Below are 25,600 nucleotides of genomic sequence, written 5' to 3'. Positions count from 1 at the left end.
AATATTGAAATTATCTATTATACACAACTCTAACAGATTTTGATGCAACTCGTTTTTTGCCCAAATATGAATTTTCTATTATCTAAAATACCTATTTGCATCATTTTAGAAAAACTGATGCAAGTGCTCTTAAGCATTGGACGGTCTTTCACAAGGAAACCAACCTTGAGTTTGATATGATAACTTATGTTTGTTCATCTTCTCAGCCTTCAAGTCAGCAGTGCTTCACCTAATTTGATCCATGATGTCTGGTAACTCAGGACAGATTTACTCGTCATCAAGAATCTTAACTTTGTACATGCAATAGTCAAATTCTTAAAGAGAAATGAATGGCTTGATTGATTAGCTTCGTTTTCCAACACAAGATAACAAAAAACCAGCTCATTTTGTCTTTCTTTTCACATTTTTCTCAATGGGCTTTGTTTCAGAAAACGCCATTTTTGAAGTGGATATTCTTCAATTTGACCCGACTGGTCTTTCCATGGCTTGCGTATGAGAAACTTTATTATTAGGTCTTGAGTATTTGTCTTTCTTTTCACATTTTTTGTTTCAGAAAACGCCATTTTTGAAGTAGATATTCTTCAATTTGTGAGACCGGGCAGGTCTTTTCGATGGCTTAGCGTATGAGAACCTTTATTATTAGGTCTTTAGTCAACATATTGAACTGAATGTAATTAAACCTTCTCCATTAAGTATTTTTTTTTTTTTTTTTTATCAGGCAAAGGCTTAAAAGCCAGAAGAAAACAAACCAAAGCGATGAACAGGGGGATCGCAACCACTATCTAACCAAGCCTGTAAATCTGGTAAAAAACAATTGGGAATGCTACCGGAAAAACCCCCGACTGCGGCCCATTTGGCGAGACTATCCGCCCAAGCATTTTGACGCCTGCTAACTTTTGCAATAGACCAACTCCGAACCCCCATCAACTTGCCTCTAATATCATCAATCAAATTCTCAATCTTCCAAAACGAAACCAACTCAGGTTTGGAGACTGCATTAACAACTAATAAAGCATCACCCTCAAACTCAACTTTCTCAATACAAAGATCTAAACATCTCTGAACACCCAAACTGAGAGCCATTGCCTCACCCACCAAAGGAACCACACAAGCACCACTAAGAACAGATGCAAAAATCACTTCTCCTGAAGAGGACCGAGCTAAAGCAACCGAAGAAGAGCCATCAACCCCCATTGCTGTATCAAAATTCACTTTAACCCAATGCACTGGAGGAGGCAACCAATGTATCGTAGGAACAATAGTCTCAAATGTGGGCACTCTCCAAGCATTACAATGCTGAAAATGAACAAGACGAATCTGACAAAGCAAATCAAAATCAGACCTGATTGGAGCACCATGCACAACCGCATTGCGATAACGCCAAGTAAGATCCAAGGTAACAAGAGCCAACAATTGGAACTCATGAAAATCATCTTTGGATATACCAATTAACCGAGGATTCAAGACCATAGAAGCCCAACCAACAATCCCATCCCTACCAAAAAGCCTAGAATTTAAGCTCCATTTTGAGGTACTCCAAACAAGCACAGGAACTGAACATGAAGTCAACAAATGAAGAAGAGATTCTACCTCCAGACAGCAAATAGGACACAAAACTTGATTAGGAGAAAGCTGAAGAACAGTAGATAATCTACCTCGCGTAGGCAACATATTCCACAAAGACTTCCATAACAAGAGTTGAAATCGGGCATGAACCTTCAGCTGCCAAATCTTATTCCAATTAGCTGAAGACAAAGGAGACAAAGATGGCGCAATTATAGCAGCCGAATTGAGAGAGTGATAAGCTATCTTTACTGAATAACTCCCAGAATGACTAAGAGTCCACACCCATCTATCATCACTTGGGGAAGCTGGTAAATGGATTTTCAATATATTTCTAACTGTACCAGGTTCAAACCAACTTCCCAGAAGGGGAATATTCCATCTAAGAGGATTAGTCAATAACAAAGAATCCACTGTAGCCTCATTCTGTAAAAGAAGAACATCAGACCGAACAATTGGTTTGAAATCAGCCTGCCCAGGAATCCAAGGATCTAGCCAAATTTTTGTTGTCACACCAGATTTGTTCTCCATTAAGTATTTACTATTACACTTGTAGGACTATACTTCCTGGCAAAAAATATGGGCTTTTCAGGACCGCATTTTGGTATTCTGATTCTCATGTACTTCATTTTCTTCAGAATTACAGAGGCAGATCTCCTCCTCCGTTACTTCTGTTTAGATGAAGGCAACTATACTGCAAACAGTACCTACCAGGCAAATCTTGATCGGGTCCTTTCTTCTTTTCCCAACGCGGAAAACGATTATGGCTTCTACAATATGTCTGCGGGCAACGATGTTAAGCCGAATGATTGTCTTAGTTGCATAAGTGATGCTACTATTGAGCTCAAGACGCGATGTCCTGGCCAGAAAGAAGCAATTATATGGTTCGATTATTGCATGTTTCGTTATTCTCATCGCTCCATCTTCGGAATCATGGAAACTAGTAATACTTTTTACATGCGCAATAACAATAATGTATTACAAGAAGTGGATGGATTCAATCGGGCGCTGAGTGGCTTGTTAACTAGTCTAAGAATCATAGCTGCATCAGGTGATTCCTTTCGCAAGTTTGCTGCAGCAAATGCAACAGGTCCAGATTTCCCAACAATTTATGCCCTTGTCCAATGTACTCCTGATTTGTCTGAGTCGGACTGTAACTATTGCCTCGTCAGAAATTTTGGAGATATACCACATTGTTGCCAAGGGAAGATGGGGGGCAGGGTCGTTGGGCCAAGCTGCAATTTCAGGTTTGAGCTTGGGTGCTTCTATGACCCCTCAGTGAGCACACCGGTTGCATCTCCTCCCCCACCACCTGCAATCCCAGCATCTCCCCCACCACCATCAGAAGGTAACAGCACAACTTTGCCTACAATTATATTGAACTGGTATGATTCTTAGTTCCCCTTTTCCCTATTGTCTAATATAATAGTAACTCCGCTCTGTTCTATTGTTGACATCAATTTTCACACAAGTGGTACTACGTCTTAATTTCTTGCTGAGTTATGCTATACAATCTGTTAGTTTCTTGAACTCTAATGTTGTTACTTTTCCAGGAATTTCTGGCTTTCATCCTTAATTAGAATGGTTTACTCTGTTTTGCAGAGGGCAAGGGCAGCGCATCTAATAACACCGTCATCATAATAGTTATTTCAACCACCATTCCTGCAATTCTTATTATCTGCGTCTGCATCTGCATCTTTTTAAGAGGAAGAAAGTTAAAAAAGAAACTTGAATGTGAGTTATGGTTCTCTTCGAAGTTGTTTTGAGACAAGTAAAATTGTGTTATGATGACATTGGTTCAAGCTTTGCTAATTAGTTTTTAACATTCCACCTATGAAGCTGCGGATGAAGCTGTCAGTGAGATTGGAAGCGCTGACTCCTTGCAATATGGTTTTGGCACCATTAGAGTTGCAACAAACAACTTCTCCAACGCCAATAAGCTCGGACAAGGTGGCTTTGGTGCTGTTTATAAGGTAATGTTGAGGGAAAACCATTTGATTTGATGCCCATCTTCATGAGTTGGAATAATTACTTCACATGTGTTTTTGTTTCAGGGTACATTTCCAAACGGACAAGAAGTAGCCGTAAAGAGATTGTCAAAGGAATCTTCACAAGGAGAAGTAGAATTTAAGAATGAGATCCTGTTGTTGGCCAAGCTTCAGCATAGGAATTTGGTTAGACTCATGGGTTTCTGCTATGAACGAGAAGAAAGAGTTCTCATTTATGAGTTCATGCCTAACTCAAGCCTCAGCAACTTCCTATCGGGTAATGCTTAAACTTCCTCTTCAATTATATGATGTAATGATGTTTATATAATTCCGGACGCTCTTAAAACCAACAAACATATTGTAGTTCATAGAGAAATTAATCTCACTTTGCAGATTACACTAAGCGTGCACAATTGGATTGGGAAAATCGATACAATATTATATATGGCATAGCTCGAGGACTGACGTACTTGCTCGAAGAATCTCAACATCGAATTATTCATCGTGATCTCAAGACTAGTAACATCCTGTTAGATTCAGGAATGAATGCAAAAATTTCGGATTTTGGCATGGCAAAGTTGTTTGCGACTGATCAAACACGAGAGAACATGAGCAAAATCGTTGGGACCTAGTAAGTACTAAAAGTCGAACTATTGTTTATGATTAAAACAATACATTATCTATGACTTTAGATATTTATACAAACATGATATTGGCATCAATATCTAGAACTAAAGGCCATATCCAATCCAATGGTTATATGTAGTGGATATATGGCTCCAGAGTACTTCACAAAAGGGCGCTACTCAACAAAATCAGATGTGTATAGCTTTGGTGTGATGGTACTGGAAGTAGTCAGTGGCCAAAAGATTGGATATTTCCGTGTCGGGGAGGATGTTGTAGACCTTAAAACTTATGTAAGTATGAATCTATTCTATTACCTCATGTTGTTCCATTGAATCATGGTAATCAGAGAATGACTTTGGATGTGCATTTTGGGTTCTTGTTTTGCAGGCATGGCAAAGCTGGAATCAGGGGGCTGCTATGGATCTGATTGATCCCACATTAGGTGGACCAACAAGTAAAATGATGAGATGTATACACATTGGGTTACTATGTGTTCAAGAAAATGCAGCCAACAGACCAACCATGGCCACAGTTGTTCTAATGCTTAATAGCTGCTCCTATATCCCTCCAGCACCCTCACGGCCAGGCTTTTTTGTGCATGGTAGCAATGAATCCAACAGAAGGGACCGTGAATGCTCGCATCAGTCAGTCAATGAGGCTTCCATTACAGAGCCTTATCCCAGATAGTTTTATCACTTTATGCCATTTTGGGTTATATACTTTTTAACTAGTGTACGGGAAATAAAAACTCCTTGTTGAACAGAATCCCTTCACCCATATCATCGACAACCAAGCAACTAACCATGATTGCGATGAAAACTAAGCAAGGAGAGAGTAACAAACCCCCTCTAACATAAGTCTTTCACAGCTCGTTATAAAATCAACCTTTTAAGCTTTAACTGACTATACAACAAAATGTTCAAGGCACAATGATATTCATGAATTTCCTCTTGGCAAATGCCAACCACCATTTATTTGGAGTTCCATTCGGTCTGTACGCAACACTCAACAGTCTTCCACTTGTTTCCTCCCTTGTCTGCTTCAGATAGTTTCTAAATAACTCTGCAATGAAAGGTTCAGAAAGGAAAAGTTTCAAGGACCAGTTGATTTAGTAAGAAATCTTAAAGCCAACTGCTGCATGAAACATCGATCATCTCGCATGAGAGTGACACCAAGAGTTTACACAAGAGAGCAGATGAGACAAGAAAAGAACACAGAATGACAATAGCTTAAATTTTAATCATTGTAATATCCCTAGCCCACTTGTACTTCTACAGTCAGAATAAGAAGCTGAGAATCAAATTAAATTCAAAGTAGAAACAAGTTGCCTGGAATCAACTTTATAACCATCATTCAGCATTCAAGCAGTGGGATTTAAGATTGCAAATATTGGGTGGGTGCAGAGCATAATAAGGATGTAAAGGCGGGTGCAGTAACAGGATAACCATAATTGACTAGTTCGTTATTTGAAAGAAGTCAAATTAATACTAAATTATATCCTCAAAGCATTTAGGGATTATAGCAACAAACCTATAAGTGGCTCTCTCTAAGGAGTCAAGTCAGCAGTCCAATACAATTAAACTAGGCTCAACTAGTCCGTGAATTCCTGACAGATCAAATATAGCACCCATAGGGGTTGTGTTTTGAGTTTAGAAATAGGAAGATCTTAATGCAAAAGGTAAACAACATTTATGCACTAAAGCTTCCATCGCGGACGTGGTCGGGGACAGACAAGATGTACGCAGACCTTATATTCACACAATATGTCACTGTTTCAAGGAATTGAACATGTGACCTCTAGGTTAGATGCCTACAACTTTACCAATGGCCTGTGAAACAACTTATAAAGATTCTTTAAGTCAGATATGGTCAGCGAAACAATAACAATTTGATAAAAATCGCACAAAATTTCTGCACTTCAAATGTAGGCAAGCTTTTATGTAAGTCGTAATACCAAAGTCATCCAACAGAATGAGAGGAGGTTTACCTGCTTCCTGCCGAGATTGAGCGATGGGGAAAAGACCTGGAAAAGGAAATACAGGTTCTCCGGGAACAGGAACCTTCTCCAAACCCAAGTTAATGATTGCCTTGGTCCCTTCAGCCAAAGTTCTGCAGCCCTCAAGCCTCTTCAAAGCAACATTGATGTAGAATGTTAGGTAAATAAGGAGCTTATCAGCTGGACTCTTAATATCAAAGTTTCTGAAGAAGACATTGGCTCGAAAGAATGTAATTGCCTCATCAACAATGTCAGTTCTATCTGCATAAAACAAAACATAACGTCAACACTCAACACAGAAGGCATAAAATTTTACACAGAAGAAAACCAAACATTGTTGCGGCATTGATTAAAAAAAATGAAATGCGACAAGCATCACCTTCATCTGAAACTGGAGCAGGACCCTTTATATGGCTTTTCAAAGGAAGTAGCGGGCACCCACAAGCTTTGTCAACTCCTTCCACATCAATAAAACTAGAGTGATAAACCTGCCAAGAAGAAAATCATTGAGTTCAGAGAGAGAAATCCGCATCATCCTTTCATATACAACTGCATCATTATCAACTATCAAGACACAAAGAAAGCAAAAAAATCATAGAAGTGACATAAATTGCAGGTTAACAAATTAGATTCTTCAAAATGTACTTCCTTGAGGTGGCCAAAGACAAAACTTCAGACAAACTTGAGCAGGTAGCTAAAACAATGAATGCTGGGATTTCAGTGCCTACATTGTGATTAGCCCATCCTATCCCCCCAATTAAAAATTCAAGTTTAAGAAAACTTACAATTTGCAGTTTCCTACCAACAACATAAGACTCCGAATGAAAACAATTGCCACAAACCCACTGATAATCAATGTACAAATGAAGCCACAATGGGAACAAATTGGACCTCAAGTGAAGGGACACTTATAAGAGGATAGATTAGCATACCATTTCTTCTTCAGGCAAGCTTACAAACAAAAATTTACCAACTGGGTGTTCAAACAATCCTGCAATGAACATCAAATGGATCTTAGATTTCAAAAAAAACACTACAGCGATTAAAAGGTGATCCAACTGTCAAAAATCAGTGCTAAAACAGCATGAAATAGCATAGAAACATAAATACAAAGCTCCTCACTATTCCAAAAAACACAGAAACCATAAAACCAGTAAGCACTTACTGAAAACTTGAAAAGTAAGCAATTAAATGGAAGAAATCAATGTTCTTAAAAGCAAATGAAAGCATATTTCGAATTTACCAGAAATCTGCACACTTGTCAGTGGAATTGTAGATAAATAGGGAGTTGAAAGGGCGATGGCTTTTACGTTAACTTTGGTGGGTAACAACTAACAACTCTTACTGGAGAAGGATGATTTCCTAGCTCAGATTTGCTGAAAGATCTTGCTGCGCGAGCGAGACGACCTTGACGTCTGTTTCACATCGCTCGATTTTAGGCCTAGTCTATTCAATAATTGGGAAATCCAAAGCCCAAGCTCAGCCCATATATTTCTTGTAGTTTCAATGAATCAGCCAAAATTGGCCCACAGTCCTCTTAGTCCCAATTGGCATCACATTGGTTCTGACGATAGTATAATTCTTACACAATACGGTGTTTGGTTTGTTATTAGACAAAATAAAATGATAATATAATATATTTGTTAATATGATTGTACTACCTCCATGTCTCCAACTAAAACAACTACTATTTTTAGTCTGTTTATTCTTATCATCTTTTCTAAGATAATCTAATGATAAAAAAAATTGTCAGATTTTTGTGGTTAGGGTGCTTTTAATGGCTTGGTTTGTGTTCTTTAGAAGAAATCCAGTATATAAAGTGGCAAGCAGTTAGGGTTTATCTTTTAAGAGTGTTTTTTGTCATTTGTCATGTTACCTATTAGCCTAGGCACTCAGTATAAAATAAAAATGCGAACAAGTTGAAGGTATTTGAATATTATACGGTCCACGGCATATAAGAGCCGAGCCACCTTTTGCATAAGTTATATTATCATGAGTTTTTTAAAAACCATCCAAACACTTGATAACATTATTAAAGAATAATTTTATACCATACAGCGTCTTATCCCCTCCTCCTAACGACATACTTTTTTCATCTTTTAATCCATACTATTTAGTTTGGTATAAAGTTCCAATTAAAACTAGAGAAAGCAATATACTAAACAAAAAACAGAGAAAACACATAGCAATTGTTTACCACAAAGAAGTAGCCGTATTAGTAGAGTATTTGGTACAACCAAATGAAGAAGGCAACACAGAAAGTTAAAATAGCAGCTGTTTTCACTCATCGATCATGGCCTCTCTTACTTCTACTTCCCTTTTCAATTGTTACATTAGCATGGATGGCATCTCCATATCAAGTAATGCATAGTAACCAAAAAGAAAAACAATAGGTGACACAAATAAAACAAATGTACCATTCCCTACCAGACACAATATTGTTCTGGTGATAAACTTAGCTTTTCACTTACCTCAGAGGACTATGAATAGACATAGCTAATGGTAGGAAGATGCCGCCCAATATATAGGTATATTGCTTCGCTTCGGCTAAGCTACATTTACCATGTGATGGCCGTTCCGGTGAGAGTCTTAACAAAGATCTGCAGCTGATAAAATAAAACCAGAACGGATCATGAGAACACAATCAACAAAATAGTTGAACAGGTACAGATTTACTTACTATACATCGGTATAAGCACAGAGTCCAGATTTAATATATACCCGTACAAGCACAGAACCAGTACAAACACTAACAAGAAAATAACTCGCTCAAGCTCCAGATTGGTATCATTGAAACTCAGATCTAGATCATAATCAAAGTTTGCGTAGATAAAAAGAGAGAATATAATTATACACAATTGCGTAGATAAAAAGAGAGAATAGAATTATCCACAATAAAATTTCAGATCTAAACCGTTTGGCTTCCGAGAGAAAATTAATGAACAGAAGAAAGAAACAAGAACAGAAACTAACCGACCTTAGAGAGTTTGTTTCTTTCGCTCACTATACTAGAGAGATCTGAACAATGGACAATCAAAGGGGTCTCGTCGCTTACCAAAATTACCCTTGCCATGAGACTCTTTTTTTAAAGAAACAAACATTTATTAAATTGGGCAAAGTATGTGACGGGATACCCCTACAACATTATCCCCAAATAAAAAAAATACAAATAACATGAGGATAAAAGAAGAAGTGCACTCCCTGAGACAAATCAAAGCCAAAGTTAGTTAACTTATCTGAAGTTAGCATCACGATAAATAATTTGTCAATTTTGGCCAAGAAGCCGTTTAATAGTAGATATTAAATGAGAAAGGGCATTGATTGGAACATCTTGCTTATTTAACAGGTTCACCATAACATGTGAATCCACTTCCAACATCACTTTGTGGAATCCTAGATCCTAAGCTCTCTGAAGGCCAACTAGCACACCCCACAACTCCGCATTAATCATTAATGCAATTACCAATATTTACTGAGAACCCACCTAACCACGTCCCAACTGAATCTCTGAGTACACTTTGCTATGAGACTTTGATACGTGCCATCATATAGAAGAGGAAGTGATTGGGCTGGGGAGTATCTTGGCATACCCAAATGTCACATCGACATATGGAATCTTTGGTACCTATACATCCTAACAGACACAAACCCGAGAGTCTTGACCAGAACACCTCGGGTTTCGAGGACTTATCACCGAGTATGAAGAAAATCAATAGGGGATTCACCCTAGGATATTTCGCCCACAATCCAAGATAATCAATTATTTTGAATTTCTTGTAAAATGAAACCTCCACCAAGCTCTCAGAATTTCACTTTCTATTATTGGCCAAAGAGAGAGCTCTGATCAATCTCAAGCAATCTCCATAATCTTACTGTCATATCGATATACCTTGAGCGTTGAATAATCCCCTGAGATAGACCCTGGATACCCCAAAGTTCATGTTTCCTCGTGTAAAAACAGAACAACAGTTTCTTGACCCCTAGTCCGACCATTAATATGTCGGCATAATCGAGCAGTCTTGAAACCGATTTGATTTTGCACCTCATCATATGGCATATGTTTTTAGACTTTTAAATTTCACCTGCAGCCGTACATTACCCTTTCCCATTACAACCATGCTTGACTTATTTCCCAACTTCACAAAATCTCTGAAACTTCCATCAAAATCAGAAAAGTATTCCTTCTTCCCGCACATATGATTGTTACATCATGAGTCAAGGAACCACATTATCTTCTCTATTGGCCTTATTCATATACATGTATGCCATCAACGACATGATCTTCTTGAGTCTATGCATAGTTAGCCTCCTTCTCCTTGCTTGGACATTCCCATTGAAAATGCCCTAGCTTGTGAAAATTATACCACTCCCCATCGTGGCATTGTCAAAGCTTTGTTTGCCTCTTTCTCTAAAACTTCCACGGCCTCGACCCTTTCCTCCAAATTGATCTCCCTGATTAATCTTCAGAGCGTGTTCTTCTTCAACTTGAGAACCCATGCATTGTTCATGCACAACTAAGGTGCTTTGCAACTCATCAATGGTCAATTTCTCAATGGAATACACAACATAATCAAGCTTAGGAGTTATGGATCTCAACATCTTTTCAACGACAACAACATCCCCCTTGTCCTCACTATTTGCTTTCATCTTATGGGCTACGGTAAGGATCCGAGCAAACTACTCATTCATAGATTCTCTTGCCTTCATGTGGAGAGTTTCAAACTCCTTCCGGAGAGCTTGGAAGTGTGCATGCTTGACTCGTGTCGCACCTTGATATTTCCGCTTCAAAGAATCTCATATTTTCTTCGTTGTATCTTGTTGATGATCGTCTCCGGATTGAATGATCTAATGCTGAAAATAGATTGTTCTTTTCTTTCAAATCTTTCAATTTCTAATCTTCGATGTTCTTCCTTTGAGCCTCTGTGAGAACAACACCTTCTGTTGCTGTAGGAATTCCATTCTCCACTAAGCCCTTGTACTCCTTTGAACGCAAGAAGTTTTCTATGAGCTTTGCCCAATGATCATAGTGCCCATCAAATTTTGGAACCGCTGGTTGCACAAATAAACTCTCTTTCGTCATACTTCGATTACTACGCACGTAGAAGACTGTTGCTTCTAATTGTAACTAGGCCTCGTGATAGAGCTCCAATACCAAATCTTAGGAACTAGAAAAACTTATGAAAAAGATACAACAGAAATTAGGAGAAATCTCAAATTAAATTGAAGAACAAACTTGGCTATTATATAGCCTTACAGATCAAACTTAAACAAGAAATAAACAACCCACATCTAACAAATCCTAATGACGTGGTAAGACTAAGTCAAACAAACATGCAACTCTTAAAAACAGGAACTTATTGATTGAGTGGTAACAAACCACCAAAACAAACCTCACACGTACATCACACCGGCCAAACCAACATTCAAGTCGAGTCAAACATCCATCTCTGTCCAGTCTTGCTTTGTGGCTCCGGCATGATAGAGCAAAGCCCACAAGTGAGTCACGAACTCTCCCCCCTTTGCTAGGTACTCTGCGTGAGCTGTTTCATCGTCTGAGATTGCTACAAACAACATCATCTCTGCCCAGAAATCGGCCAAAATCTGCCATCGTGTAGGTTCTTCTATCGTTTGCAAGTGCTTCGCAAGTTCAGCACCTCTTCTCAGAATATTTTCTCCAGGACCTAATGCCATAATCTTTTGGTACCTACTGGGCTTGGAGTGGCATCCCTCTAGATATTCCCTTCCTTCACAAACTACCCGGTCGAAAATGAACTCCGTAGAATAAGCATGACAAGGTAACAATCTTGGGCAAAATGCCACTAAATAGGCGCAGTACTTTGACAAGGAAGTTGCCACAATAAAATTTGTATCTCCTTTTGCTTCCATCCGTTGAATGGCTGGTGCCATAATGAAATCCCCGTCTCTTTCCATTCCTTGGTTGGTTTGTGATGACTCCATTTCACAAACACTGGTGGCTATATGCCAGACCATGATAACATGAACAGGTGATTCAAGTTTACACGCTGAAATAAGATCACCGTAATTTTCATTTTGCTGCAATGAACTTAATCCATTTGTTACTGGGCGGATGTAACTTAGCTGCACAAAATGTGAAACTACTTGCTTCACTTCTAAAGATAGTTTGATACGGGCACTTTCTTTCTGGCCATTTCGAGGAATATCAATAAAAGCGCTAGTGAAGGAATTGTATAGCAAGGCATTAGGATTATGATCAAAGGACTCTAGAAGAGAGTATTGACCGAGCACTTCTTCCCATGGCTTTAACAGTCGCCTGTTGCATATAAATCTCAACACTTTTTCAATAAAATTAGACCTCTGCCATTTGGAACGTTGGACATAGCAGCAAATTAACATCACCTTTGCCCAATCTGAATATAAAATGCGGAGAAACTCGCCAATTTCAATAACAGCGAAAATACCTATCGCTGAACCTGTAACAACTCTACCAACATTGTAGCCAAAAACTGTGACACCACTCAAGTATTGATTGGCTGGTTCATAGTTTCTTAGAGAGAATGCTGCAATGCAGCAACCGGCTATGGAAACAAGTAGATCAACAAATTTATATATTGGGAATCTAAAGATAGTGGGGTACGTTGTGTAGAAAGAATCATAGAGAAATGCGAGTTCTAGTTCAATCACTCTGAATATTCTGTGATAATTATTACCTGAGCCGAGTACCTTATGAACATGTGTGCTCAACTTCCTCTTGGTCTGATCTGACAAGGAGTACTGTGCAAATCTACAGCGGAGCAAGTTAAACCATGCAAAAGAAAGACAAATGTCCTTGAGTCTTTCATCTGGGTCTCCTGTAGCGCTTAAAAGCTCACCTTTGCAATGCCAGATCTTGCCAATTGTAACAACTTCTTCTTTATTCTTGAAACGCTTCTGGTAGAGTGTTGGATGAGCTTCAACATTTGTCTCCTCAAATTGCACTAGATAATTGTACATTCCCATGTCCGTTGGATCATCTATCCCAAAGTCGTGCTCATCGGTAACAAAATCTTCAATATATAATTGATCCTCATAGTTCACGAAATCCGCAATTACTTTTGTGTCTTTTGCCAAACCATTGCTTGCAGAATTTTGGACTGCAGCTCTCTCCCAAGTCTTAAAACCAGTGAGAACCAAAAAGACAAATAGAGGCAGCCCAAATGTTTGGTACTTGACAAACAAAAGGATCACTGAAGACGACAGACCTAGAATAATCCAATTAAAGGTCTTCACGGATCTGTTATCTTCAATACTGTAGACAGAGATGGAATCAGTACCTCCATAAAATCTGACCAAGAAAACTGCCCAAATAGGAAACAATCCATTAATGAAAGAAGCAGATAGCATCTTGCTTATGGCTTTCGATATAAAAAAGGCAGAGAGAACATGGACTATCCGTATGAAGAGTTGGAACATAGCGTTGTGACGACTACGCCTCAATGATCCAAGCACAAAAAGTAACAATTGTAATAGGGGAATTAAAAATACAAATGCCTCGATTTGTTGTAGGTTACGAATTGCAGACTCGACCCCTTCCAAGCTAATGTCCTCTGCATTAGTCCCTCCTCCTCGCATGCGTAAAACTAGATGAATAGGATCCTCGCCGATTTCATAGTAATCCAAGGTTCGCCAGCTATCTAGCTGTTCACCGTTATAGATTAGCCTCTGTTGATTCAGCGGAATCCCCTCCTTAACACAAATCGTCAACTTCACATCGTAGATGAGGTGAGTGCTTGTAGCCTCCAAAGTAAACCGCTTCCCAGTAAGAGTATGGATAGTGATCTTCTTTGATTCCATCACAGAAATGGATCGCAGCTGAAGAACAGGAGTATCTTTGATAAAATGCTGCTAGCATCAATCCTGCAAGGTGCGCTTCACTCTGTTGATAGCCAGAATTTATGGTCTTCGATCCTAGTCAAGACTGGTAACATAAAAAACCATCGAAAGAAATGTAAAGAAAGACCTTAAACAAGTAACCAAAGTTCGACGTTTTCTTTTAAAAAAGACCAACAAGTTGGAAAAGTTTGAACGTCCAGACTAGTAACATAAAAATGCATTGAAAGAAATGTAAAGAAAGACCTTAACAAGTCAGAAAAGTTTGAACGTTTTCTTTAAAAAAAGACCAACAAGTAAGAAAAGTTTGAACGCTTTCTTTAAAAGAGAAAACAAATAATTAAATTAAAAAAAAAAGCACCAACAAGTAAGAAAAGTTTGAACGTTTTTTTTTAAAAAAAAAAATAATTAAATTGGGAAAAAAAAAGCAAGTGGAGAAAACAAATAATTAAATTAAAAAAAGAAAGCACCAACAAGTAAGAAAAGTTTGAACGTTTTCTTTAAAAAAGAAAACAAATAATTAAATTGGGAAAAAAAAGCAAGCGGAGAAAACAAATAATTAAATTAAAAAAAAAAGCATCAACAAGTAAGAAAAGTTTGAACGTTTTAATAATTAAATTGGGAAAAAAAAATGAAAGCAAGCGGCTGCCCAAAAAGTGGTTTCGATAATTAAATTGGGAAAAAAAAAAGCAAGTGGTTGCCAACGAATAATTAAATTGGAAAAAAAAAAAGCAAGCGGTTGCCCAAAAAGGGGTTTCGATAATTAAATTGAAAAAAAAAAAAGCAAGCGACTGTCCAAAAAGAGGTTTCAATAATTAAATTAGAAAGAAAAAAAAAACAAACGACTGTCAAAAAAGGGGTTTCGAACACAGGCATAAGGTTAAGAAAGAAAATTCAATCACCGTTCGACTAATCGCAACACCACTTATTCAACGCGGACAAATGTATATATATCGAAAAAAGTATTTTCAAAATCCAGGGGAGCTTGGGCCTTTGTGGCTCTGTCTCTGAGACCGGGTATGGACTTTTATTGGCACCCATATTGCCTTGCTTTATGTCATGCTATGACTCGTTTTATGTCATGTTAGAGCCTCATTTGAAAGAAAAAAATTCATCATTGTGGACCAACATATCCATTCCTTGCCATATCACCAAATCTTAATTCCCAAAAAAATCTAATGCCCAATGACCCATTCACCATTGCATTTGCTCTAAGCCCCAAAATTATTGTAACGAAAGATTGAGAGCTACAAGCTCATGTGATATATGTTGAATATTTTCAAACAATTAAATGTTTTTCACATGAAAGTTTAAAGTGGTTTTTTGCATTGAAGAGTCACAAACAATGAACACAAAACTATTTGGAAGTTATTTGTCTTAAATAGTTTTTTATTCAAATTGAAAATGTGCTTAGGTATTTATATATTAACATCACCACAATCATTCTTAGATACTTAGAAACAAGTTTATATACATCATCAAGAGTTTCCAAATAGAGTGTTCTTGGATTGCTTTGGACAGTGCATCTTCAAAGATCAACCACAAACTAGAAAACTTCTTTGTATCCTAAAGGCATTTTTCTCGTATACCCAGTACACTTGTGATACCCATCAAAGAGAGAGAAATTTGTCTAAAAGAAAGTCATTATGCGCCTTGAAGTTGTTCTAACATTTCATCTTCTTTTTAGCTCCATTTATATATACCTTTTCCAACAATATATATGTCTCTGGTTTGATTTTCTCTCTTTGATCTGAATTTCTTTGCTGTGTGAGTATTTCAACAACAAGCATTAGAGCAACAAAAACAACTTTATAGATATTTCCCGCAAAACTTTCACTGAACTTATGAGCATGAATCCATTAAAGAAAATATGCGCAAAGAGAAAGCTAGCCCTCAAAATAAATAAAATGCTCTTATTGTGCACACCCTAGTCCTTGGGGAGTTTCATCATCATGGTCCGCCAGTAACGCTTCCATTGAAGATCTCTATGGTATCACCTTGAACAACATGGTTCCACCGGAACGAACGATTCTCCTCCATCACATTCTGATTACATATGAAGAAATACCCTTCTGGAGAGAGCTGAAAATTCAGGCTCTGTTGCATCCTCTCCAGCTCCTTCCTTAACTCTCCCACGTTATCGGTCGGATTCACTTCAATAGGTATTTTCCCACAACTTGTCAGCACCTTCAGCCTCAGCTTCCTAGATGACCCTCCTCCCATCATAGGACCAGCAGAGCCACTCCTTGAAGGTGTTGGAGATGGTCTTCTCACATTATTATTATTATTATTATTATTATTCACTCCAATATCAACGTTGTCGACGAGCTCATAAGGACGGTGGCCTTGCAATGCAGGTTGAATAAGTGAGCGATTGATAGGTTCATTAATCTCCTCAATCTTGACTTGGGATGGTTTTTCGGGTTCGGAGAGAAAGAAGAGCTGAACACGAGAGTTGTGTAACAATACACAAGAAGCTACGTCTCCTTCATCGGGGAGAATTTGGTTGTTGAAGACTAGGGTTTGTTTGTCTACGGGTATGCCATGGTACTTGTGTACTTTCTCTTTGATCTCTAAAACACTGTCAAAGTAACCAATTTCAATGGTGAATTGGCGGCCTTTCTGGGTTTCAAAGATGATATCCATGGCGAACGATTGGTACAATGTATGTTTGAGAGGGATTATGCAGAGGAGTTTTAGGAATTTGTTGAGATTTTATGAGATTCTGTGTAAACCGATTGGATTATGGCAAGTAAGATAATATTGTTGTGTACATGCATGTATAAGAATTTATTGAGATGCTGTGTATACACACTCCTGAAAAGGTTGGAGATGTGGTAATTTAGAAAAATACAGAGTAATATTTTGAAATTCATGATGAGACCAACGGAAACATTTTAAAAACATGATATCAGACAAAAGTGAAAAGATATTGTTTATTTTTAATTGTGAAAAAGAAAAAGAAATAATCAAGAAATTAATTCAGCTTTGAATTAAATACCATGTGATGATATCAAAGATTCAATTTATGAAAAATGTACATGACTAGTGGCACCAAATATTGCGTAATAAATAAACCAAAATTATTTTTGTTTGAAAAGTTGCTGGATCAAAATGATAAGAGGATTTTTTATTTTTTTTCAGTAATTGCTTTCATAAGAATTGCATAACCACTAGCCAATGGTGCTGTGGAATAGTGGTAAGGAGTCTTGTACTCTCTGCTATTACATCAAATGCATGAACCCACACATGAATTTTTCATGTATTTTTATAACTTACGAGTTATCGCGTAGGCCAAAGCTAGTTCTAAGACCTTTAGTGAAGCTAAATCTTCAAGCCCCGGACATGGTCAGAGGGAATCCCTTGCGAGGAGGTGCACCGTGTATTGTTCAATAAATTCATCAAAATAACATCATCGAGATTTTATGTTTTGATAATTGATATTTTTTTTGCCGACCTTAAATTTTTTGGATAAATATTTTGATGATAATTTATATTTTTTTATTTTTCCTGGATGATAATTTTGTGAAAAGTCACGAAAAAACGTATGAAACGTAATTCCAATTCAGAAAAGAGGGAGAAAAAAAGAGAGCATTGCATACACAAAATCGCACATCATCTCAAATTCACTTACTGCATCAGAATCAGAATCAGAATCAGAATCAATATTGGTCTAGTGATAGTATAATCTTTGACACCTGAATCAGTATTTGAATTTCTAAAAATAATAATAAAGAAAAACATGCATGGCATATATTGAAAAAAACAAACAAAAAACATTGTCTATTTTTTCTTAGGACAATGTTAAATCCTCAATTTTGTGACCCCAAATCTATGTGGTATTAAAATAGTCATTTATTAAAAACACACATGTACGACGCACTTGACATCCAATCCTCTATATTAAATATGAGTCTTTTGGAGGTCTCAAACATTATTATTATTCTTCTTCTTAATTTGATACAATTCCAGTAATACTAAAACGAGAAGCACAGTCATCCATAATCGACGGACAAGCAAAATAAACAACACGAATGAGTCGTCACAGGGATTAGACGTGGTCCTCTTATGGGCTGGGTGAGGTTGCATATCGGTGGAGGGTGACCCAGAATTAACAAAAGTAAAAGTACTTGGGCCTGGGCTTGAAGTTGAGCTTCCAGTTGAAGCTGGAAGGACCCTAATCTCGACCTTTTGGCCCGCTTCGCAGTGTCCAGGGACATCACATGTGAAGTAGAGGTTGGTTGGCCTGTTCAGGGTGACAGAGTCACTGCCGCTGAAGTAAGTAACCATCGGAGATGAGACGTTGCAGGTCCGAAAATCATTCTCCCTCACTTGCTTCACATTGTCAAACATTGTTTCGTATTCAAAAACTGCATACAGTCAACATAAATATAAATATATACATTATATATGTTTATAAAAATTCAGCAACGACGGAGGGAAAAAAAGGGACATGAAGAAAGAGAGACAGAGAAGGAAAGAAATACCAATAGTGTCACCGACATGGAAGGTCTTAGAAGAAGCCCAGTTGTTGTAATCAACACCGCCCATGGCAGTCCACCCAGCAGAGTCACCAACTCTGTAAACAGCACCAGAGCAGGCTCCACAAAGAGCCATCAAAGAAACCATGAAAGCCAGAACTAGTCCTCTGTTCAAAGCCATTGTTAAACCAACAAATTTAACCAAGTATGATCGAGAGAGGAGAGAGATCGAGTAGAGAGACAGAGAGAAACCAGTGTAGACTGTAGAATGATGTGAAAAATACATTCGAGGGACTCGTGGTCATGGATATATATAATATAGGGTTTTTCCAACTTCTAGGGTTATTGGGATTTCCTTTTGAAATTATTATTTATGGCAAGTAATTCTAATTGTAATTGTTTTCTTTAACCATGAAGGTCAAGTATTTTCCGAAATAAATTACATGGTTTGGTCAAACTGCTTTTTTTAAGTGAATTGTTTTCTGATAAAAAAAAGGAGTCAATTTATTAGGAGAAAAAATTGGAAGAATAGACTCAAAATCTGCCAACAGTAAAATCAACTGTTGGGCCCAATTGGTAATGACCAGCAAAACAGGCTTGCAGTGGCCTGGCTTCTTCAGGCCCAATTGAAATAAATCCAGCTCAATAAAAACGTAATGGGCCTTGACAGACACCTCGGCCTAGACTTTGATCCTCTTGCCTATAGTAGGCAGTAGCTGAGGGGGAACCTCGGCCTACGTGGCAAACGTGCCAAGACTTTGATCCTCTTGCCTATGGTAGGCAGTAGCTGAGGGGGATCCGTAGAGAAGTCCATTGATATCGACTTGAACGGTTGAACCTTTTGTATTTACTTTCCGATGTATTTGTTTTTGTTATCTACGTGGTTCTTTCCAACTAAAGTATCCAACATCTTTAGATTAGTCCCTTTTATATAACTGTTCAAATGAACTGCAGATTATTCTGACTATAAGATAACCTTTGAATGTTGTCATTTCCTGTGCATGGGTCCACTGGGTAATGACAAATTTGTACCCACCTGTTAATAAGTTGTAGAGTAGATCGAAGTGTTTCCTAAAATAACATTTTCCTTTGTATTCAAAGTGCCAAGCATAATGCCTGTATTGAGCCAGGAATGCACAAAAAGTGGACATCTTCAAGTGCGCGTGTTTGAAAACCCACAAAGAAGTACTTTTATTGCCTGGAAACCTAATGGTTTTGCACCTCTTTCTTGGTACTAACATGAAACCCACGCACAACCACAAAAACGGCAATTCTAAGTGGGATTGCCTAGAATGAATAAGCAGCTAGCAGAGAAGGTATGGGAATAGAAGTATGAAAATACAACACCAAAAGTAACCGGCCATCACATCCTCCATTAACATGCATAGAGATGGACAAGCCATGTTTTCTCTTCCATACATTAAACATATAGTTTTCAACGGGAGAGAAAAGCAGATTCCTTCCTCACACTACAGTTGGTCCTTGTCTTTTCCTCTTTCTAAAAGGTCCCATAAAAATCAGATCAAGAACCATCAAGCATGGAAGTTTAGTTAGCCTTTGCCGCCCCGTATTACCTTTTTTTCTTATCATTCTTTTAACTCATATACGGCTGCAAAACTCTCATAGCCTAGTAGTTAATGTTTATCGCCATGTCACGGGCAACTCCAATGGTAAGGGTGGTGGTAAACAATCACTGCAGCAAGTCAACATTGTCGTCTGCGCCGATCTTGCTTATCGAAAGGGTGAAGTATATCAGCAAAATTGTTCCCATGCTTGACCTGCACCAAACATAAAAAAACCTTGCACTTAGTTGAATTTAAGACGCAAACGTAAGATATTATAGCCTCATGATTAGATTTCTGTAACTTACAAGGTTGCAAATATTAGGAGAACCCTTTTGGGATCGAGGATCCGCGAAGGCGTCGAACGCTTGAAACTGTTTCTCCCGAGGGGAAATCTGCTTTCGGTGGTGGGGGTGGTGATGGTTATCTGATGATGAATTTGTGGGTTGTTGGAATGATCAGTGGTCCCTACCGCCACCACCGTTGGGGGTCTTTCAGTCATGCAAGACCCTACAAACACCAGCATCACTTCAATAATACCATTGCATTTTCTATCTATCTATCTATATATATATATATATATATATCAAATACTTGATCTAACTAGTATATTATCTCACTTAATCTTGCAATAATGATGCTTCACATGCCTCCAACAAAAAACATGCCTACAAAAGGGATTGTGTGCTCTCAGAAACATTGTACTTGGTCCGATACTCCTTTACAATATTTGCTGTTACTCTCATCTCCATAGTACATAGGTGATTCAACCTGTTTGGTGACATTTCACTTTCACCATTCTGTACGTTGAGTAGGTTGGCTCTTGGTCCCATAATAACAACAAGAGTGGCTTAATAGATTAATCAAGCAAGCCAACTAATCGATCTTCCATTAAAAAATCTCAATATCCTATGATATCTCAATCATTTTCACTTCAAATAGAGGTGTGAACCAGTCCAGTCCAGTCCAAGAACTAAAACTATTCCAACCAAAATAACATCGGCATCAACAAATATAAGAAATCCAGCGACGACGTGACGTAAAACGATGGTGTTCACCTATCACAAGATACACAAACATTGTATTTTACTCCAAGTGAGGCAAACCCTCAAGTATGGACAATTTCAATCAAGTCTTATAATTGTTTGCTAGTGTCTTGCTTCTGCAAACCAACATCTCTCCCACTTTGGGACCATCTATGATGATTTAAAACATCTAGAAATGTTTGTTCACTGCAATCCTCATAAGATAATATGCCAAAACAATGATGGTAATTATATTCCAACAAAGTAAGTACCTTTGGGTGAGAGAGCAGCAATGGCGGTGTCTCTATCGTTTGAACATTTGTTTGTATTGAAATTGGCGTTGATCTTCTTGTCGCTGCTCCGCATTGATCCTTTCCTGGACAGGTTCCTCTGCAACTACAGATTCATTAACCAAATTCAACAAAAATAAATAAAATTAAAGAAGCAATAATTTAAACACGGAAATATTAAAATAAAAAATATATATATAGGTGAGAAAACATTCAAGCCGTGTTCTCTGAGACAGGTTCTTTCCTCATTTTGATAATTTTATCATCATTCATTGACAAGATAAATAATTAAACAAGTTAGAATTTTGAAATTCTGTTTTCTGGGCAGAAATGAAGGCGAGGAATTTTATTTTGAAAATCAAGAACTTATAATGAAAATAGAAACGGGAAAAAGCGAGATTCTCACTGTGATTCTGGAATTTGGGGCGGAATCTTTGTTGGTTCCATGGCAAAAGCTTTCCATGTCGATCACAAAGCTATCAGATTTATCGGCCGATGCGTATTGAAATCCATTCACATGATCCAAAACAGAGATTTTCTGGGCACCAATTTTGTTCTCTGATCCACAAGAATCATAGGAATCACTCATCTCCTGAAACAGAGGCAGAGAGAGGATTATTTCGAAACGACAAACAAGGAATGAATACAGAACCCAATAAAACAGTTACACATGACGAAAACGTTTAAGATGCCAAAAATTAAATCACAGAAGCAAAAAACGACGATTACCAGCTTTGGATTATCCGCCATTTCCAGTCCGTTCCGAGGTAGAGAAAACAGAGGAAAAATTGAAGCGGAGACGAGTCACAAATAGCGAACAAAAAGGGTCAAACGCTATTCACCACATGATGGGAAGAGAAAAACACCCACGACACCTGCAACAAGCCAAAACTTCATCAATTAAACACCAATAAACAATTCTCGATCTTTCTTTCTTTTCTTACTGTTCTTGAATTATAAGGAACAGAGCCCAAATAGACCTGTTCTTCAACTGCTCCAACAGACACGAAAACTTGTGCTCTGACCCAAATAGACGTGAGGAGTCGGTGATTCTTGCACTCCTTGTTTTCCGAAAAACTCAAAAACCCATCAATTACATCATCTAAAAAAAGTTGTTTTTTTGAATAAAAAAATTCGTTACAAGAAATGATGTAAATGAACTGACCTGTAACTATTCTGCAACTTGTTTTCCCTATTGGGTTCTCCTATTCGAAGAAGAAGAGAGAAGGCGAATGAGTTTTGTAGAAGAATATAGAGAAGTTGGTGAAGAAGAGGAGGAGAGGGAGTTGGGAATTCTGGTAGGAAAAACAAGAAACTGAATGAAGAGAGGAGTGGATTCTGCCTGGTTCCGGTGGTATTTTTATTTATGTTTGGATCATTTTTTGTTTGTTTGTTTAACGTCTATTATATAAGCGTATATGATACGTATAAAAACACAAGACTCAAAGTGGAGATTACAGTCAGGGCCCACATATAATGCCTTTCCTTTCAAAAGGAGAAAAATAAATACATGGACATACCAATTAAACCCATATAGAAAGTTAGAGGATCACCACATTAAGAATTTTTTTGATTAATACAGAAAAGTTTATCCTTTAATTACTCAATAATTGTTTGAAATTTTCTCTAATTTGTTGCTGCTATCAATAGGGAAAGAGTAGGTGTACTCACCGTATTATTTTTTTTAAAACGGGGAGAGAGAAGATTCGAATATTGATCACCAAAGTGATATACACCTTGTTTACAACTCCAAATAATTATATCAAGTGTTGTTACATTGTATTTTTAATGCATGGTTTTCTTTATTTGAAATGATTCAAAATTTAGCGACTTTACCATATATAGATTTTGGTGCTTATCAGAGGCAGCAATTCACGATAGTTTGAATATTTTATGGAATCTTTTTAAATGCTTAAGTCATTGCTATTGATAAAAAAAAAAAGAAGAAGTTCGAAAAAAGATATATCCATTTTTAATTAATTTATTGGCTTCACATGCATGACATCTTCGACAATATTGCTTCCCCCACAAAACAAGTCATTAAATGATCAAATGAGAAAAAAATTTGGAATTTATGAATTTTTTCTTAAAAATGAATTGATTGTACTTGAAATGTTTTATTCCCAATTAAAATGGACTTTAAAAACTTCATAATCCTCAAAATAGAGACAAAGCCCATGACGATGACTCGTTCATGGGCCCACTTCAGTCCGACCCGACTTTAATACTACTGCGATATTACATACATTTCAACACAAAAAACGGACTACATAAAAATTAGGGCTGTGCAAATGAAACCGAAAACCGGTAACCGGACCGGTCGGTCCGGTTTGGATCGGTTAGTTGACCGAGATTGGTTAAACGATTTCAAAAACCGAAACCAATCGAGTTAAGTCGGTCTGGATATGGTTTGGAATTTTTGTAAGCACCGGTTAACCGGACCGGACCGGTATATATAATATATAATATTTAATACTATAATGTCTTTAAATATGAACCATTGAGATATAATATATAGTTACCAATGTTATGTACCATTAGATTAAGTGATTAACTATGAAATATTAATATAATATATATCATTCCTTGAGATTTTTTTTGAAACATTTTTATCAATCCTTTAAGATTTACTTACAAAATAGATATTTACGAAAAACCATAACCGGACCGAAACCGAACCGGTTAGTCGGTTAACCGTAGTAACAGGTTTTGATGGTTTTAGATTGGTTTTGGTTTCAGAAAATACAAATCCGTAATTTCTGGATTGGTGACGGTTTGGTCTCCACGGTCCGGTTAATCGGACCGTGCACAGCCCTAATAAAAATGGTCGATATAACGGGTGTAATTGTTACTTCCTTATTAATGTTTTATAACAATGGGGATTATGATATTGTAAGCCGATGGTGATAGCTTTGTTGGTTATCTTTCTAACTTAGGATGTACGGGTTTTTGAGGTAGGGAGTTCGAACAACTCAGTTGAGATATGTTTTTGTAAAATCCTGATTCCGTGGGTTTGTCGCACTTCCTAACCTCTACTCATATGAGTTTTGACTAAATCTTATATGTTGTCAGGATGGTGTGAACTGTTCTAGCAGCCCAAGATTTACTCCTATTGACGTGCGTGAGGTTTACTCCCACTAAATTGTCTGAAGGGCATGCTGAGCGCGCAAGTGGTTCATCGATCAAAAAAGAAGACTGATATTGTATGTATTGATAGTGAAGCAAAACAATATTCCCATATAAGACTTTTGAAGGGTCATAAACATGTAAAATGTATTTAGATTTTACCTCATATAATATATGTTTATTCATACTTTACTCCACATAATAATATACATTTTGTTTGCCTTAAAGAATTTTTTTTTTTTAAAAAAAAGAAGTTTTGCTCCCATGCATTATTTATTGCTGTTATTATCAAGAGACCAGAGTTGAGAAGTTAAAAATGGAGACCGAAACTGTCGAAAAGAACAAAATAAGGAGGATATACGTTGGTTTCGGGGTGAGGGAACCCATGCATTACGACATTTGTAAACTAGGGGTGGCGTACCCGTCATGTTTCATGAACAATTTGACACCAAATCAAAGGAAGAAGACTCTCATAATAAAGGGCATAATTTGGTCAAATGTTTTGAACCATAAGATAAAAGAGTCACGCATAGCTAGGCGCCCATGCAATGTAAGGCACCTCGATCAAGCTTTGAATTGATTGCTACTGGTGCTACCTATTTACGTACGTACTTGCCTCTCTATTACTCTATACCAAGTCAAAGAATATAACCACTTTGGATCAAAATTAATTGTCTAAAACAAGCCAACTCCTGGATTCCCTTTAGTTTTGGTAATAAAACTAATTAATACCATTCCTATTAATTAAAACCGACAAGTTAATGTATATCCTGTTCCGTCCTGGTCGGGCACAAACATGATTATAATTCTCTGTACGTTAGATTTAGTTTCTATTGCCGACCTCATGTCATAAACGTTATTTTCCAAAACAATCATGTATGATCAGTTCAAAGTCGCACTCGCACCACATATATAGACTCCTTTGTTATGTTATATGATCACTTCAAAATCCCATCACATAGGACTCCGTTCTTGTGTATTAATCAAACTGATCATATTCTTGCCATATAAGAACAATAAATAGAGTAAAACAGATCACTTTGAAGGTGTGGAATTGTTCAACTCTTTCCATGAACAAACTTTTCACTTTTTGT

The 25,600-nt window shown here is 37.4% G+C and overlaps 8 protein-coding genes across 14 annotated transcripts; 2 read left to right on the top strand and 6 right to left on the bottom strand.

The window, feature by feature from the left end:
- Positions 1-705: 705 nt before the first annotated feature.
- On the bottom strand, positions 706-9,290 carry LOC119988832 (actin-related protein 2/3 complex subunit 3-like). 5 transcript variants are annotated; one of them, XM_038834033.1, is made up of 6 exons: positions 9,152-9,290; positions 8,646-8,780; positions 7,107-7,165; positions 6,554-6,662; positions 6,166-6,435; positions 4,977-5,240 (listed from the first exon to the last, which is right to left on the bottom strand). In XM_038834033.1, the coding sequence occupies exons 3-6, from the start codon at positions 7,107-7,109 to the stop codon at positions 5,098-5,100; spliced, it is 525 nt and encodes a 174-aa protein (XP_038689961.1). In that variant the 5' UTR covers positions 7,110-7,165; positions 8,646-8,780; positions 9,152-9,290; the 3' UTR covers positions 4,977-5,097. The 5 variants fall into 5 exon arrangements, with proteins under 5 accessions (XP_038689963.1, XP_038689961.1, XP_038689960.1 ...); XM_038834032.1 differs by lacking the exon at positions 9,152-9,290 and adding an exon at positions 8,855-9,145; XM_038834035.1 differs by lacking the exons at positions 4,977-5,240; positions 9,152-9,290 and adding an exon at positions 706-1,317 and having other exon boundaries at positions 8,646-9,145.
- Positions 1,447-2,119, bottom strand: LOC119988834. The gene is made up of 2 exons (XM_038834037.1): positions 1,656-2,119; positions 1,447-1,495 (listed from the first exon to the last, which is right to left on the bottom strand). The coding sequence occupies exons 1-2, from the start codon at positions 2,092-2,094 to the stop codon at positions 1,461-1,463; spliced, it is 474 nt and encodes a 157-aa protein (XP_038689965.1). The 5' UTR covers positions 2,095-2,119; the 3' UTR covers positions 1,447-1,460.
- Positions 2,110-4,213, top strand: LOC119988836 (cysteine-rich receptor-like protein kinase 29). The gene is made up of 5 exons (XM_038834039.1): positions 2,110-2,926; positions 3,163-3,297; positions 3,403-3,536; positions 3,618-3,828; positions 3,945-4,213. Exons 1-5 carry the CDS (start codon positions 2,143-2,145, stop codon positions 4,181-4,183), a joined length of 1,503 nt encoding a protein of 500 aa, XP_038689967.1. The 5' UTR covers positions 2,110-2,142; the 3' UTR covers positions 4,184-4,213.
- Positions 4,276-4,895, top strand: LOC119988835 (putative receptor-like protein kinase At4g00960). The gene is made up of 2 exons (XM_038834038.1): positions 4,276-4,468; positions 4,566-4,895. Exons 1-2 carry the CDS (start codon positions 4,304-4,306, stop codon positions 4,863-4,865), a joined length of 465 nt encoding a protein of 154 aa, XP_038689966.1. The 5' UTR covers positions 4,276-4,303; the 3' UTR covers positions 4,866-4,895.
- Positions 9,291-11,607: 2,317 nt separating the features above from the next.
- On the bottom strand, positions 11,608-13,986 carry LOC119987966. The gene has a single exon (XM_038832879.1). It carries the CDS (start codon positions 13,984-13,986, stop codon positions 11,608-11,610), a length of 2,379 nt encoding a protein of 792 aa, XP_038688807.1.
- Positions 13,987-15,972: 1,986 nt separating this feature from the next.
- LOC119987965 (ubiquitin domain-containing protein 7SL RNA1-like) lies at positions 15,973-16,668 on the bottom strand. The gene has a single exon (XM_038832878.1). The coding sequence runs from the start codon at positions 16,666-16,668 to the stop codon at positions 15,973-15,975; it is 696 nt and encodes a 231-aa protein (XP_038688806.1).
- Positions 16,669-17,935: 1,267 nt separating this feature from the next.
- Positions 17,936-18,683, bottom strand: LOC119988831 (mavicyanin-like). The gene is made up of 2 exons (XM_038834031.1): positions 18,510-18,683; positions 17,936-18,392 (listed from the first exon to the last, which is right to left on the bottom strand). Exons 1-2 carry the CDS (start codon positions 18,649-18,651, stop codon positions 17,950-17,952), a joined length of 585 nt encoding a protein of 194 aa, XP_038689959.1. The 5' UTR covers positions 18,652-18,683; the 3' UTR covers positions 17,936-17,949.
- A 1,125-nt stretch (positions 18,684-19,808) lies between these two features.
- On the bottom strand, positions 19,809-22,758 carry LOC119988828. 3 transcript variants are annotated; one of them, XM_038834026.1, is made up of 7 exons: positions 22,546-22,758; positions 22,361-22,441; positions 22,110-22,255; positions 21,787-21,972; positions 21,363-21,486; positions 20,374-20,575; positions 19,809-20,281 (listed from the first exon to the last, which is right to left on the bottom strand). In XM_038834026.1, exons 3-7 carry the CDS (start codon positions 22,128-22,130, stop codon positions 20,194-20,196), a joined length of 621 nt encoding a protein of 206 aa, XP_038689954.1. In that variant the 5' UTR covers positions 22,131-22,255; positions 22,361-22,441; positions 22,546-22,758; the 3' UTR covers positions 19,809-20,193. The 3 variants fall into 3 exon arrangements, with proteins under 3 accessions (XP_038689954.1, XP_038689953.1, XP_038689955.1); XM_038834025.1 differs by lacking the exon at positions 22,361-22,441; XM_038834027.1 differs by lacking the exon at positions 22,361-22,441 and having other exon boundaries at positions 21,363-21,480.
- Between the last annotated feature and the right edge of the window lie 2,842 nt (positions 22,759-25,600).

Source organism: Tripterygium wilfordii, chromosome 21 (genome assembly GCF_013401445.1).
Source record: "Tripterygium wilfordii isolate XIE 37 chromosome 21, ASM1340144v1, whole genome shotgun sequence".
Classification (NCBI taxonomy): Eukaryota; Viridiplantae; Streptophyta; class Magnoliopsida; order Celastrales; family Celastraceae; genus Tripterygium; species Tripterygium wilfordii.
Note: the sequence above shows the minus strand (reverse complement) of the source record. Positions and strands in the feature narration are given on the sequence as shown.

Excerpts from the sequence above, each read along its gene's own strand:
- LOC119988832 (XM_038834033.1), bottom strand. Across the intron at positions 6,436-6,553 it reads TGCTCCAGTTTCAGATGAAG|ATAGAACTGACATTGTTGAT; the intron begins GTGATGCTTGTC and ends TGTTTTATGCAG. Across the intron at positions 5,241-6,165 it reads TCAATCTCGGCAGGAAGCAG|AGTTATTTAGAAACTATCTG; the intron begins GTAAACCTCCTC and ends CTTTCATTGCAG.
- LOC119988836 (XM_038834039.1), top strand. The coding sequence starts at position 2,143 with ATGGGCTTTTCAGGACCGCATTTTGGTATTCTGATTCTCATGTACTTC. Across the intron at positions 2,927-3,162 it reads AGAAGGTAACAGCACAACTT|CAGAGGGCAAGGGCAGCGCA; the intron begins TGCCTACAATTA and ends TACTCTGTTTTG. Across the intron at positions 3,829-3,944 it reads CCTCAGCAACTTCCTATCGG|ATTACACTAAGCGTGCACAA; the intron begins GTAATGCTTAAA and ends CTCACTTTGCAG.
- LOC119987965 (XM_038832878.1), bottom strand. The coding sequence starts at position 16,668 with ATGGATATCATCTTTGAAACCCAGAAAGGCCGCCAATTCACCATTGAA.
- LOC119988828 (XM_038834026.1), bottom strand. The coding sequence starts at position 22,130 with ATGGCGGATAATCCAAAGCTG. Across the intron at positions 21,487-21,786 it reads CCCCAAATTCCAGAATCACA|TTGCAGAGGAACCTGTCCAG; the intron begins GTGAGAATCTCG and ends ATGAATCTGTAG. Across the intron at positions 20,576-21,362 it reads TGCTGCTCTCTCACCCAAAG|GGTCTTGCATGACTGAAAGA; the intron begins GTACTTACTTTG and ends TGGTGTTTGTAG.
- LOC119988834 (XM_038834037.1), bottom strand. The coding sequence starts at position 2,094 with ATGGAGAACAAATCTGGTGTGACAACAAAAATTTGGCTAGATCCTTGG. Across the intron at positions 1,496-1,655 it reads GAATATGTTGCCTACGCGAG|GGATGGGATTGTTGGTTGGG; the intron begins GTAGATTATCTA and ends GCTTTTTGGTAG.
- LOC119988831 (XM_038834031.1), bottom strand. The coding sequence starts at position 18,651 with ATGGTTTCTTTGATGGCTCTTTGTGGAGCCTGCTCTGGTGCTGTTTAC. Across the intron at positions 18,393-18,509 it reads CCATGTCGGTGACACTATTG|TTTTTGAATACGAAACAATG; the intron begins GTATTTCTTTCC and ends GACTGTATGCAG.
- LOC119988835 (XM_038834038.1), top strand. The coding sequence starts at position 4,304 with ATGGTTATATGTAGTGGATATATGGCTCCAGAGTACTTCACAAAAGGG. Across the intron at positions 4,469-4,565 it reads TTGTAGACCTTAAAACTTAT|GCATGGCAAAGCTGGAATCA; the intron begins GTAAGTATGAAT and ends CTTGTTTTGCAG.
- LOC119987966 (XM_038832879.1), bottom strand. The coding sequence starts at position 13,986 with ATGGAATCAAAGAAGATCACTATCCATACTCTTACTGGGAAGCGGTTT.